Source organism: Urtica dioica, chromosome 10, assembly GCF_054948205.1.
Source record: "Urtica dioica subsp. dioica isolate 48M chromosome 10, U.dioica_male_clone48M_v1_H2, whole genome shotgun sequence".
NCBI lineage: Eukaryota > Viridiplantae > Streptophyta > Magnoliopsida > Rosales > Urticaceae > Urtica > Urtica dioica.
This window is the reverse complement of record NC_142765.1, coordinates 22406911-22422034: the sequence shown is the minus strand read 5'-3', so window position 1 is coordinate 22422034 and position 15124 is coordinate 22406911. Positions and strand designations below refer to the sequence as shown.

The 15124-nt window shown below is 37.4% G+C and overlaps 2 protein-coding genes across 2 annotated transcripts; both read right to left on the bottom strand.

Moving 5' to 3' along the window:
- Positions 1-2670: 2670 nt before the first annotated feature.
- LOC149384087 (uncharacterized) lies at positions 2671-6362 on the bottom strand. The gene is made up of 4 exons (XM_089627983.1): positions 6282-6362; positions 3710-4612; positions 3215-3602; positions 2671-3077 (listed from the first exon to the last, which is right to left on the bottom strand). The coding sequence occupies exons 1-4, from the start codon at positions 6360-6362 to the stop codon at positions 2671-2673; spliced, it is 1779 nt and encodes a 592-aa protein (XP_089484109.1).
- LOC149384086 (P-loop containing nucleoside triphosphate hydrolases superfamily protein) lies at positions 5381-11256 on the bottom strand. Its single transcript, XM_089628818.1, has 13 exons — positions 11139-11256; positions 10582-11047; positions 10301-10486; positions 9341-9526; positions 8816-8899; positions 8447-8488; positions 8194-8268; positions 7826-8125; positions 7519-7557; positions 7275-7379; positions 7067-7132; positions 6866-6991; positions 5381-6537 (listed from the first exon to the last, which is right to left on the bottom strand). Exons 2-13 carry the CDS (start codon positions 10990-10992, stop codon positions 6364-6366), a joined length of 1794 nt encoding a protein of 597 aa, XP_089484944.1. The 5' UTR covers positions 10993-11047; positions 11139-11256; the 3' UTR covers positions 5381-6363.
- Positions 11257-15124: the final 3868 nt, after the last annotated feature.

The window sequence follows — 15124 nt, the reverse complement described above, 5'->3', positions numbered from 1 at the left end:
TCCCATTCCCGAACCATTTCAATTCAAAACCCAAAAAAAAAAAAACCCGCTCATCCCGTCCCGCCCCAAATCCCTCGTTCTCTTCTCTTCTCTCCGTCGGTCATCCTCATGCACCCACGCCCATCGTCGTAAACCAGTCCAGCCCTACTCTTCATTTCAGTCCTTCGTCGCCAGTCCAGCCGAGTCGCAAACCATCAGAGCCCTCCTCGCCAGTCCAGCCCTACTCGCCATTTCGCTCCGTGGTCGCCAGTCCAACTGAGTCGCGAACCACCCTAGCCCTCCTCGCGAACCAGCCGAGCCCTCGTCGCCAGTCCAGCCGAGTCGTGAACCAAACGAAAATGGTGAGTTTGTTTTGGGTCCCATTGTTTTAGGGTTTGTTCAATTGAAATGGTTTCATAATTATTTAGATGACATTATTTGAGAATCTTCGATTATGACTTGTTAGGGTTGTAAAGAATATGTTTCGAAGATTTTGGGTCTGAGGGTTTGAAGTTTTCGATGAATTTTTGGTGATTAAGATTGTTTTGATATGAAATCTTTGGTATTTTCGGTGTGAAATTTTGGGATGGGATGTAGTTTTGATTAGAGATTTTGGATTTTTTGGCTATGAAGTTCATAGCGGTTTGAAGGGATTTCGAAGATTTAAGTTTGCTTTGTTTATGTAATGGATTTATTTTTTGTAAACGATTTCAGAATTTTCATTTAGTTTATGTGTTTGATTTCAGACGTTTCAGTTATTTTTTGTAATGGATTTTCAGAGTTTTCAGTTATTTTATGGAATGGATTTCAGAGTTTTCAGTTAGGTTATGTGAAGGATTTCATAGTTTGTAGTTAGTTTTTGTAAATGATTTCAGAGTTTTCAGTTATTTTATGGAATGGATTTCAGAGTTTTCAGTTAGGTTATGTAAAGGATTTCAGAGTTTTCAGGTATTTTTTGTAAATGATTTCAGAGTTTTCTGTTATTTTATGGAATGGATTTCAGAGTTTTCAGTTAGGTTATGTGAAGGATTTCAGAGTTTTCAGTTATTTTTTGTAAATGATTTCAGAGTTTTCAGTTATTTTATGGAATGGATTTCAGAGTTTTCAGTTAGGTTATGTAAAGGATTTCAGAGTTTTCAGGTATTTTTTGTAAATGATTTCAGAGTTTTCTGTTATTTTATGGAATGAATTTCAGAGTTTTCAGTTAGGTTATGTAAAGGATTTCAGAGTTTTCAATTATTTTTTGTAAAAGATTTCAGAGTTTTCAGTTATCTTTTTTTTTATGGATTTCAAAGTTTTCAGTAATTTTTTGTAATGGATTTGAGTTAGTTTATGTTATTTTTTGTAATGGATTTCATTGTTTTCAGTAAGTTTTCAGTGATTGAATCTTTTTTTGTATGACAACTTATCATTTTTTTGTAGGCACCGAAATATGAGTTAGTAGTCCCCATCTGTAAGGAGTACAGTGGGCAAATAAGTTTCAGAGGCAGCGGGTACTTGAAGGAAACAAGCGCACGATTTATAGCATTCGGATTACAGGCTAGGTTGAAGGACACACAATTTAGTTGGATCGATTCCCCTTCCGTTACGGGGTTCAACTTTAATGGTGTGATTATAGACCAACTTCTCCAACGACGCATCAAGCAAAGATATGCGGATGCAGTTTACTTTGGTATCGGTAAGAATCGTATCCGTTTCGGAAGAACCGAGTTTGCTTTGACAACGGGACTGAAGTTTAGTGCGCTTCCGTCAACGGAAGAATTCGAGAAGCGCCTTTCAAGCAACCGTCTGTTGAAGACATATTTTCCTGACCCCGAACACGTTGATGACAACGACAAAAAACTTCACAAGGCACTGTCTGTTGCTGATTTAGAGGCAGCTTTTCTGAAGTGCACGAACGAAGAAGACTGCTACAAGCTCGGACTGTGTTTGATTGTGGAAGGCGTGATACGAGGGAAGGATAGTTGGCAAGGTATTTGGGAGGAGTTGTTGAGTATGGTTGATGAGCTCCCATACTTTATGGCGTTTCCGTGGGGCCACATTAGTTGGGCTGCCACTCTCGAGGGATTGCTAGCGACGGACCCGAAACACCTTCGTAGCTTATACGAGAATCGAGGTAAGAAGCAGAAGAAGGTTCAAGACGCAAAGTATGTGGTCAACGGGTTTCTTCATGCGGTTCAATTTTGGGCGTACGAGGCCATAGAGTTTGTCGGTGTAGAGTACGGCAAGAAGTTGAGCGAGAATAGCATTCCGAGAATGCTCAAATGGGTGAGCATGAAACAAGCAAGACAGAAGGGGTTCACAAAAAAGTTAATCCGACAAAGCGTATGTTTTCTCACTTTTTTTCTTCGAAGATTTTATGTACATTTTCAGGTTCATTTCGACGTTTTACAACTATTATGTATGATTAATTTCGAAGTTTTGTTTTATAGGTGGAGGCAACACCGACTCTTGAGCCTACCGATGGTGAGAAGAAGTATCTCTCCATACTCGAGAGACACTCATCTAGTATACCAGAATATCCGGGTTACAATTCTGTTGTAGCGCACAAGAAGTCGGCGTACGTGAATGAAGAGGACGTTGGCCCACCGCGTGGAGATGAGAATTTTTCAATACTTGAACGACGTTTGAGTGATGTGGAGCAGAATGTTAAGAAAATGTGTAGGGAGCAGAAGCGCATGAGGAAGCAAATCATGAGGTGGCAAAAAGACACGACTGAGAAACTCGATTATTTGGTAAGTGTCGTCCCGGGACCGCCTCGGGGGCTGCCGTCTCGCTTGCCGTCTCGGGAGCTGCCACGGTACTTGTCGTCTCCGGGGCTGCCACGTTGCTTGTCGTCTCGGGGGCTGCCATCCCTTCGTCATCATCGTCTTCATCTTCTTCCTCTTCATTGCTGCCGTCACCTTCATCCTTGTCTTCCTCACCATCATCGTCTTCCTCGTCATCATCTTCATCGTTGTCATCATCTTCATCGTCTTCCTCCTCACCATCTTCTTCTTCTTCACCATTACCGATATCTTCATCCGGATGGTCCAAAGTTTCATCATGAATATTGACAGCTTCGTCAGGGTCAAAAAATAAACCTTCATCATTCTCCACTGCCAAAAATTATGTCACAAAACACCAAAAATGAATAACTAATATTCGAAACAGTATATAAAAAAAGCCATAAAACTCCGAAATCATTAACAATATAAAACTAAAAACTTCGAAATTCACAGTTGAGACAGATTACCATGTGGCGATGGTGACCTCCGCCGTGGAAACTTCTCCGATGGATACCTCTCTTCTTGTGTAGCGCTTCCCGGGACGACACTTACCAAATAATCGAGTTTCTCAGTCGTGTCTTTTTGCCACCTCATGATTTGCTTCCTCATGCGCTTCTGCTCCCTACACATTTTCTTAACATTCTGCTCCACATCACTCAAACGTCGTTCAAGTATTGAAAAATTCTCATCTCCACGCGGTGGGCCAACGTCCTCTTCATTCACGTACGCCGACTTCTTGTGCGCTACAACAGAATTGTAACCCGGATATTCTGGTATACTAGATGAGTGTCTCTCGAGTATGGAGAGATACTTCTTCTCACCATCGGTAGGCTCAAGAGTCGGTGTTGCCTCCACCTATAAAACAAAACTTCGAAATTAATCATACATAATAGTTGTAAAACGTCGAAATGAACCTGAAAATGTACATAAAATCTTCGAAGAAAAAAAGTGAGAAAACATACGCTTTGTCGGATTAACTTTTTTGTGAACCCCTTCTGTCTTGCTTGTTTCATGCTCACCCATTTGAGCATTCTCGGAATGCTATTCTCGCTCAACTTCTTGCCGTACTCTACACCGACAAACTCTATGGCCTCGTACGCCCAAAATTGAACCGCATGAAGAAACCCGTTGACCACATACTTTGCGTCTTGAACCTTCTTCTGCTTCTTACCTCGATTCTCGTATAAGCTACGAAGGTGTTTCGGGTCCGTCGCTAGCAATCCCTCGAGAGTGGCAGCCCAACTAATGTGGCCCCACGGAAACGCCATAAAGTATGGGAGCTCATCAACCATACTCAACAACTCCTCCCAAATACCTTGCCAACTATCCTTCCCTCGTATCACGCCTTCCACAATCAAACACAGTCCGAGCTTGTAGCAGTCTTCTTCGTTCGTGCACTTCAGAAAAGCTGCCTCTAAATCAGCAACAGACAGTGCCTTGTGAAGTTTTTTGTCGTTGTCATCAACGTGTTCGGGGTCAGGAAAATATGTCTTCAACAGACGGTTGCTTGAAAGGCGCTTCTCGAATTCTTCCGTTGACGGAAGCGCACTAAACTTCAGTCCCGTTGTCAAAGCAAACTCGGTTCTTCCGAAACGGATACGATTCTTACCGATACCAAAGTAAACTGCATCCGCATATCTTTGCTTGATGCGTCGTTGGAGAAGTTGGTCTATAATCACACCATTAAAGTTGAACCCCGTAACGGAAGGGGAATCGATCCAACTAAATTGTGTGTCCTTCAACCTAGCCTGTAATCCGAATGCTATAAATCGTGCGCTTGTTTCCTTCAAGTACCCGCTGCCTCTGAAACTTATTTGCCCACTGTACTCCTTACAGATGGGGACTACTAACTCATATTTCGGTGCCTACAAAAAAATGATAAGTTGTCATACAAAAAAAGATTCAATCACTGAAAACTTACTGAAAACAATGAAATCCATTACAAAAAATAACATAAACTAACTCAAATCCATTACAAAAAATTACTGAAAACTTTGAAATCCATAAAAAAAAAGATAACTGAAAACTCTGAAATCTTTTACAAAAAATAATTGAAAACTCTGAAATCCTTTACATAACCTAACTGAAAACTCTGAAATTCATTCCATAAAATAACAGAAAACTCTGAAATCATTTACAAAAAATACCTGAAAACTCTGAAATCCTTTACATAACCTAACTGAAAACTCTGAAATCCATTCCATAAAATAACTGAAAACTCTGAAATCATTTACAAAAAATAACTGAAAACTCTGAAATCCTTCACATAACCTAACTGAAAACTCTGAAATCCATTCCATAAAATAACAGAAAACTCTGAAATCATTTACAAAAAATACCTGAAAACTCTGAAATCCTTTACATAACCTAACTGAAAACTCTGAAATCCATTCCATAAAATAACTGAAAACTCTGAAATCATTTACAAAAACTAACTACAAACTATGAAATCTTTCACATAACCTAACTGAAAACTCTGAAATCCATTCCATAAAATAACTGAAAACTCTGAAAATCCATTACAAAAAATAACTGAAACGTCTGAAATCAAACACATAAACTAAATGAAAACTCTGAAATCGTTTACAAAAAATAAATCCATTACATAAACAAAGCAAACTTAAATCTTCGAAATCCCTTCAAACCGCTATGAACTTCATAGCCAAAAAATCCAAAATCTCTAATCAAAACTACATCCCATCCCAAAATTTCACACCGAAAATACCAAAGATTTCATATCAAAACAATCTTAATCACCAAAAATTCATCGAAAACTTCAAACCCTCAGACCCAAAATCTTCGAAACATATTCTTTACAACCCTAACAAGTCATAATCGAAGATTCTCAAATAATGTCATCTAAATAATTATGAAACCATTTCAATTTAACAAACCCTAAAACAATGGGACCCAAAACAAACTCACCATTTTCGTTTGGTTCACGACTCGGCTGGACTGGCGACGAGGGCTCGGCTGGTTCGCGAGGAGGGCTAGGGTGGTTCGCGACTCGGCTGGACTGGCGACCACGGAGCGAAATGGCGAGTAGGGCTGGACTGGCGAGGAGGGCTCTGATGGTTCGCGACTCGGCTGGACTGGCGACGAAGGACTGAAATGAAGAGTAGGGCTGGACTGGTTTACGACGATGGGCGTGGGTGCATGAGGATGACCGACGGAGAGAAGAGAAGAGAACGAGGGATTTGGGGCGAGACGGGATGAGCGGGTTTTTTTTTTTTTGGGTTTTGAATTGAAATGGTTCGGGAATGGGAAAGGCACGCGTGAAATGGGAAGGAAGGGGAGTGCAGAAAAAAAAAAGGATTGATTTTGAAAAGAATTTTAATTTAAGGGTAATTTGGACATTTTACATGAACAAATGCTTGATTTCTCTAAAGGACCCAAAATATAGTTTGGTTTTCAAAACACATGCTACACTAAGCTTGGTTTATCAAGTTTCCCTATAAAAACTTCAGAGAGAGAGAGAGAGGAGCAAAATTTTAAATTTTTTTCTTGCTACAAGGAATTAATAGCAAAAAAAACATAGAAATGTGGGTCATAAAGAAATTGATTTTTATCAGCGGCCGCTAATGCGCTGATGTGAGAGAGGCGGTGGGCCCACATGTCAGGTACGTCCCATGATAAATTTCCTATTCTTTCCATAAGGATCGTTATGACTGAAGCCGCCATTTCGGCCTCCTCTTGAATTCTGGGGTCTCTTTCTATGCTTTGAAGCGTTGCTGTCAATGTTCAAACTGATCTTCGGAGGGCTCGCAAAGCAAAACGAAGCTGCCACGGCCTGCTCAATTCAACCACCCATTAACACAAATCAACCCAAGTTTAAAATAAATAAGCAAAAAAATCATTGAAAAAAAATAACGGGTGAAAAGAAACGCCTCTGAACAGAAATCAAGACTGATTGTTTTTAAACCCAAGCGACTGATTTCTGGTGGGTTGAAAAAATACAGAACAGCACAAAAAATTACCAACTCGGTCACGGAGTTTGTGCTGAAAAGCCTTGAAAAATATTCTAACCCAAGAATGAAATTCTCAATTACACCAGAGCTATATATTTTCTTTGACGAAGACAGCTAATTAAAAGCTAAAAGCATCAATAGAAAGTGTACCTGAAGATCAAGGCGGTGGACGTTGAAAGTGTCTTTCATGGTGTGCGAGTTATAGCCTAATATATACGATCTATACGCTTCTTTTGCCGACTTGTTCAGATAATAGTTTGTGCCCACTAGTTTCTCCTGCATCAATCAAACTTTCGGTGAAGATTTTGTCGCCTATGTAAACGAACCATTAAAGGATAAAGTGAGATTTACCAGTTGAGACTTGACATTTTTAAGCTTCTCGGGAACTTCATACTCTTTTACTGAGACTTTTGCTTCCTGAACATGTATTCCGCATCAGAACACAGAAATGGAATAATATAAATATATATGCCGAGTATCATGTTTCAACGACATAAAATTCTGCGCTGACAACGCTTTTATAAGTAGATTTTTTTTTAGTCGAGTGAATATATTATACCTTGAGATAGCGAAGAAATAGCAACTCTTCGGGAAGCAGAAACAACAATGCTCTTCCTTTTGCACCTTCACCACGAGCTGTTCGACCGACTCGGTGAATGTATTCCTACACACAGTGATTCACAATTCAATACAGTACTTTTCTATATTATTATTTTAAGGATTTCACCTGGTATATATGACAAGAAAAATGTTGGAGTAAAAGCAAAAACCGCAATGTGTTTAAGTGGTTAAGTTTTAAATACCTTAGGATCACCTGGAGGGTCATACTGAATAATCCAGTCCTACAAGAACATAAAAACTTATAAGATACAATACTCGTACATAACAAGAGTTGTCATTACATTGAGTCAAAAGAAAACAGTTTTTTTTTCTTTAGAAGAAACTCAATTAAAATAAAAAGAGAAAAGAAAGCTTTTACTATGAAAAAGCAAGATACAAGCTAAAAGCAAGATACAAGCTTTTACTATGAAATTGAGTCAAAAGAATCCAGTTGAATCGTTTAAATAATGCAAAATATTGGGGCATTTTAAATGAAATATAGACACGTACCACAGCAGGTATATCCAACCCACGAGCAGCGACATCGGTGCAGAGCAAGATTCCGGACTCGGCCTTGCAAAAGTTGAAAAAGGTGGTCGTTCTCTTTGTCTGGTTTTGGTCTCCGTGAATGTCGAGGCACGGCACTTGGATGTATTTCAGAAGCTCGCTGTGGAACATCACGGACTTGCACGTGGAGAAGAACACCATCACTTTCTTGGACAGGTTCTTCTTTAGAAAAGAGTAGAGAAGTATAAATCTCTTCTCCGAAGGAACGACGCAATAACCTTGTTCCAACCCATCATTCGTAACCTACACAAATAAAATCTATTAGAAAAGTTGAAATCTAATATTCCCGCTTTCCGACTCCAATCTATTACCTTTCTTCGACCTTCGTCGACATCGACAAATACTGTTTTTTCTCTCTGAAAAGACAACTTCACGAGATCTTCCACCTGCAGTGTTTTACGGAGTTGTGATGAGAAGGAAATCCGTGTGGAAAATAATTGTAATAAAATAAATAATTCGGCCGAAACATGACAATGAAAATTCTTAACGAAATTTGAAAGGTAATGTTGAAAGGGATTTACAAAAACTTGTGATCGTGAAGATACAATGATGCAAGTTTATTACCTTCTTTGTCTGGGTTGCCGAAAACAAAGCGGTTTGCCGTGTCTGCAATTTAAAAGAATAAACTCAATTAGCTACACAGCTATCAATGAAAACAACAGAGTTCAACAAAGAAAAATTACGAGGGGTAAACAAACTCATAGATTTTTTAATTATATATTATGATAAAAAAATATATATTACCAATAAAAATCCCAACTCTAAGATAGTTGTTAACACTTGATTAAGATGATTTCTCAGAAATAACTGGTTCTTATTCCCTTCACTCATCGAAAGAAAGAGTTATTATTTATGAAGTAATGACACATAATACAGATTTTTTAAGAGGTATATTATCGGAATATTCAGCAATATGAGACAAAATTATCAAACCTTTGGCAGAATCCTGATAATTTGATTCATTTCCTCCTCAAAATTAGCTTCCAATATCCTGTCCGCTTCGTCAATCACAAGACACTACAAAAGCAAAAGCGATTTAGGATCTTAAGCACAATGCAAAATATCTTTGAATAGAAACTGGTCTAGTTTATATAGAAAATCACCGATGAATACAATGCAACATAACTAAAAAAAGGCTGATGCATAGATTAGCCCCGATTCTTCTTTTTTATAATTCTATCATCAAATTTTAGTTGAAACTGATACACACTCTTCAATCTTTCAGATTTTTCCATTTGTATGTCTATCCCACATAGATAATTGCAACAATATACACTGTTGTAGACTTCCCAAATTGAAGAATGTGATGTGCAAACACGAAACTAAACATATCATACCATATAAGAAAAATGCTTTTTCTCTTCCTACCCATCAAGTGCACATCAAGAAGCTATATCTTTGAATTCAGCACAGTACGTGGAAGCAACAAAAAGCATAAGAACTTGGACACAAACTTACCTTGAGATTTTTGTATATAAAACCCTTGGTGTCTTTGAGATGGTCGAGAAGCCGACCAGGTGTGGCAACCAATAGATTAACCCCTTTTACGAGGCGCTCCGATTCTCCTCTTCTAGCTGCTCCGCCCATGACTATACCGACCGTTTGTGAATGATGTTTAAATAATTCCTTCGCCACCGCGTGGGTCTTCATTCAGTAAGCCAATAGTGAAGCAATTAGTGAAAGCTTAGATAGACATGTCAAAACTATGAAACCATAGATAAACATAAATAAATTAACAATACAATCAAGTCCGTGAAAGCTAAGAGAGGCAATCAAGACTACAATGAAAGCTTAGAAGTGGACTTTCGAAAATCAGACCCTTTCGTTCGAGGATCTGTGGGAACGAGTCAATTGTTCTATTGCGCTTTGGCTTTCAGTTATAGTCAGCTCCAAGTTTTATTATTCTCTTCGGCTATGCCGAAATAAGACCATACGATTCATTAGGTTTTGCTGATCTAATTTTGTTACACTTGAGAAATTTATCATTCAATTGTCATATATGGCTATACTTGGCCGCTATCCCAGCAGAACAGTTGATTATATTCGATATGACCTGATTCAAACTGGTTACCAAAATGAGACCTATTTTTCTAGACTTCATTTATTCTTGGAAAACGATATTCCCTGATGACACATAGCGAAATAAGAAATCAGGAATAAATAAAAAGCACTAAAATTTTTGTTCCCTTTTTAAACAGGCTAAGCTTTTACGATTATCAATGAAAATAATCAATCAGACACAAACGAAATGTCCGCTAAAAAGAAAAATAATAAAAATCAGAAGAGCAGTAAAAGAGAGCCGATTCCCAAGACAATCAAAATTCCGAAAAAAAAAACCTCTGGCCCTTACAATTAACTCTAATTTTCCAAAAGCTAATCAAATGTGATCAAGTTGCTACATAATAACACTGAATCTACCTGAATGGCAAGCTCTCTCGTGGGGCAAATGACAAGAACACCGGTCCCATTTCGTGGCGCAAAACGAGCATTAAACAATAACTCGACAGCGGGTATCAGAAACGCCAAAGTTTTCCCCGAACCCGTCCTCGCCGCTCCCACCACGTCCGTTCCCTCCAAAAGCGGTGGAATCGATCGCGCTTGAATCTGAATCCCAATTCCAAATGTAAAAATCCAAATTCAAACAACCCTAAATAAAAAAAATCCCTATAAATGAGAAACGTACAAACAAACAAACAAACCTGAGTCATGTGTTCAAAGCCCATCTCTCGAATCGCCATCAAAGTCGGCTCGGAAAGTCCCATAGAGGTAAAAGCCTCAGAGCTCATAATCCCATTATCCACATTTCCACTCTTCCTCTTCTTCTTCTCCTTCTTCTTCTCCTCCGCTTCTTCTTCTTCTTCTTCTACTTCTTCTTCTTCTACTTCTTCTTCTTCTTCATCTTCTTCTCGAAGCTTCTCTTTCTTTCCCTCGACCTTCCTCTTCTTATCCTTTTTCATTTCTTTCTCCTCCGTTTCATGAACTTCTTGTTCTTCTTCTAGCTCTTGCTCTGTAGCTTCGTTCTTGGTCTGATCAGACTCGGAATTCTTCTTAGGTCTGTTTCTCTTGCGCTTGCGCTTCTCGCCGGAGGCGCTAGGATTGTCGACCGCCATATCTAAAGCCCTTAAACCTTAAATATTAACGGCACGTTCGAGTTCGTCGTCTCAACTGAAAACGTAATCAAGAAATGGAAAAGAAAAACATTTAGTAATGAAATTAAATTAGCAATAAAAATCCAACAAATACTAACGATAACAACCTGCGAGAAGAGAGGGAGAGAGACGGCGAATTAGCAGTGTGCTTGAAGGCAATAACGAGTTCGTAGGGTTTGTAATTTCTTATTGCTCACATTCACTAAATAAATAATAAGAAAGTGATGAAAAAAAATAGACAATGTCATCGTTTGGCATAGCTTTGTTTTAAAAAAAAACGCTTTTAGAGTTTTTTTTTTAAATTGACATGTGTTTGGTAAGTTGTTTATAAAACAATTGTTGCTGGTAACACTGATTTTGCGTTTGGTAAAATAAATATATTATAGTAAAAAGACTAAAATATACATAAAATAAATATTTAACAGTGCTATGGATAATCACGTGAGGATATTAAAGTAATTTTATATCAGATACAAAAACGCGTTTTCTAAAAGCTAAGATTCTTAGCTTTTGTGACTCATGTACAATTTTTAAAATCGTTTTTGAAATTTTTTCTAAAAACTGTTTTACCAAACAGTAAGATTGCAGTTTGGTTTTTGCTAACAGCAAAAACAGGCTTAAAAAAGCTCTGCCAAACACGCCCAATAACTTCCTGAAAATAAAAAGAGTTGTCAAAATTTTGAACTTAAACGACGTTGCGCTTAATTTTTTTTTTTTCCTCGTTCTAATTTCATCCTACTTATAATTTTAACGATTTCGACCTATGTATCTTATCTAATTACATCCTTGAACTTTTAATTTGCTCTCATTTTGTCTTTCGCTTAATATAAGTCAAACGTAATTCTTATAGTTACCAACATAATAATAAATGCGGGAACAAAATACAAAAAATAATGTTATACCGTCATTTTTCACAAGATAAAAACGACATCCTTAGAGCAAAAACGACAAGAAAAATGCTCAATGACTCAAACGACTCTTAAGGCTGAGCCACAAAACGGCTCTGGAGACTGAGTCACACATGGCTCTAGAGGTCGAGCTTCTAACGGCTATGAGTCCCTAACGTTCCCACAAACAGCTCTGAAGGCTGAGCAACAAAACGGCTCTGGAGGTTGAGCCACAAGTGGCTTTGAAGACAGAGCCTCTAACGACTCTGAGTCCCTAATGTTCCCAGAAGCGGCTCTGAAGGCTGAGCCGCAAAACGGCTCTGGAGGCTGATCCACAAATGGCTCTGAAAGCCGAGGCCCTAACAGCTCTGAGCTCCTAATGTACCCACAAGTGTGAAACCACAATTCGAGACAACTAACTCTCCCCAGAAAAACCTAATACAAAAGCAAAAAATTTATTTCCAAACACTCAAAAAATTCAAGAGGAAAGAAACCATAAAGCTCTAAACGCTCTCAAAAAACTCAATACGCCCAAAAAACAGAAAAAGATCAAGAAAAAGATAAAGATGAAGATGAAGACGAATAAAAAAAAAATCAAGAAAAACACAAAGACGAAGATGGAAAGAAGAGAAGGAGTCAAGACGAAGATAAAATAACGAAAATAATGCGATAAATCAATGAAGAAGCCGAGAAGAACATAATCACCGATCCGAAAGACTCTCAAGAGTAAGCAAGTCTTCACCACTCTTTCGAGATCCGAGAAAATGTGACCCCGACAATACAAAGATCGAGACACGTCGCAAGCTCGCACTCCGACACGTGTTCCGCGAATGTTATCCGAAAAATCGCACTAACAAATATTAAAAAAAACAAATGACACCCTTGTTCCCCGAAGTACGACAGTTGTAACACTTCGAGCTATGAACTATGAAAAGATTATTTTCGTTTATGGACCTTGTTTTTAGCATTTGTAGTCCGTCCGCGTATGTTATCGTCAACATTTTATGTTAAGTTGCATATGTGGCTAACAAAAAATGCAAAATTATTGAAATGTCCTCATTGACAATTAAATAATGATTTTCATATCAGTTTTATTTACTTTATTTTAGTTAATATTTTTAGAAACTTAAATCAGTTGAAACGTATATTTTTCAAATTTGAATTACAAATCGAATGGTTATTTAGTATCATTTATTATAACTATTGCTGTAAACTTGGAAGGAGCTAAATTAATTTTCCGAATTAGAATCTTTTCTCAATGAATTACCTATAACTAGGGGTGGCAATTTGGGACCGTACACGAAACATGACACGGTTACGATACGGTGTAAATGGGTTTGGGTCGACCTTAAATAGACCTGGGTCCATCCGTGTCGAACACGATTAAATAACGGGTGAACACGACAACCAATTGAGACCCAATTAAACAAGAATGTTAAATGGATTGTTAATGGATAAACACGATCAAGACCCATAATGACCCAATTAAAATTTTAAAAACAACTATCAAATTAAATTATAAGAATAAATATCATATACATATTATAAGTGAAGTGCATCTACTTTACATCGAACAATGAGTTAATTGTATATTTCCAAAACAAACAATTAATAAAACTTTCCACTTACTTCGTGGAATCTCTAGAGCAGAGACGTTTTGCCTTCTCTTATCGCGTGTTCAAATGAGTTTAGTGGTCTAAATGAGTCTGTTGGTCTAAGTGGGTTCGTGGGTTACATGGCCCATTAAGACATGATTAATAAATGGGTCTTAGTGAGTTGTGTCTGGCTGTGGCAAAAAAATAGTGAGTCGTGTTCGGGTTTTGCTCATAGACACGATTAATAAATGGGTCGTGTCAGGGTCTGTCAAAAAATACATGAAAGTGAATAAGACACGGCACGAACATGGACACGTAACCCGAATTGCCACCCCTACCTATAACTAGTTAAGCAAAAAAATATAAAAATTGTGGTAGCTAATTTGATCTAGTGGTAATCTCTCACATACCTCGATGTAAATGTTATGTGTTCAAGCCCGATGGGCTGCAGAAAATGCATGCCCCTTATGATTTATTCTAAATTATGTAATCTTGTCCAATAGTGCCATTTAAAAAAAAAAAAAAAATTATAACGATCAATAATAAACACTAAAATCAGAATAAAAATATCAAGTTACATAGAACATCGTCATAGTTGGCTATACGGCTAAAAATACAGACTTTCAAATAGCTTCGTTTGTGTGATTTTTCTTATTTATTTATGCAATTGAAATATGCATCACAAGATCAACTATTACTTTATTAGATTCTTCAAATAAAATTGAGTAAAAACGAGTTCATAAAAGGAGAATTTGAATCAAAATAACTAAATTCAAACTGAGTTTATTTTTTCTTACAAGTATAGATTTTTGCAGGTGACTTCTCATGTGACATTCTACTCATAGTTTGGCAAGAGACCTTATATCCAAAAAAGATCGCTCGTAATAAAATGGAAATCACCAAGTTGCGATTACTTCAAACTCAAAGTCGTTAGTCCTGAAAAGTTTAAATTGTATAGGTGTTTTAGTTATCCTTTGAAGCTCATTTTGTTTTGTCATTGATGCCTTGATCCATAAATCTTCCATTAAAATTCAAAACCAAAGAAGTTGAGGCTCTTGCTCTATCTTGGTTTACCATGACTTTAAATTGCTAAGTCAGATAATAAGAACGTGGTCCAAACCCTTTAGAAAAAAATAGCATAATTATCTAGTTTATCGTCTATTTTTCAATAATGAGCTTTACATGAATATATTATCACTTGTTACCCATTTACCCGTTCATTACTCAGATTAAACGAGTAAACAAGTCAGGTAATACCCACTCAAAACAGGTTTACGGAAACGTTCACCCAACTCGCTTACACAACCCGTTATAATTTTTTATTTTTTAAAAAAACAAAATTGGATCCCTTCAGGTCATTTAAATATAGAGATTTGTAAGTAACCAAGCCATTTTAAATATGTGATTTTGGATCTAGCATATGTTTGACAATTTTTAGGGATATAACCAAATGGCTTACGTGGCAATAATTAAGGTCTGATTTGCCCTTATTTATTAACAAATTCGTCACTTTCTCTCTCCTATTTTTTTTCAAATAATTTTTTTTGCATCAAAACTTCAAAAATTCGTATCTTTCTCATACGAACTCGAAATTGAGTGATTTCAGATCCT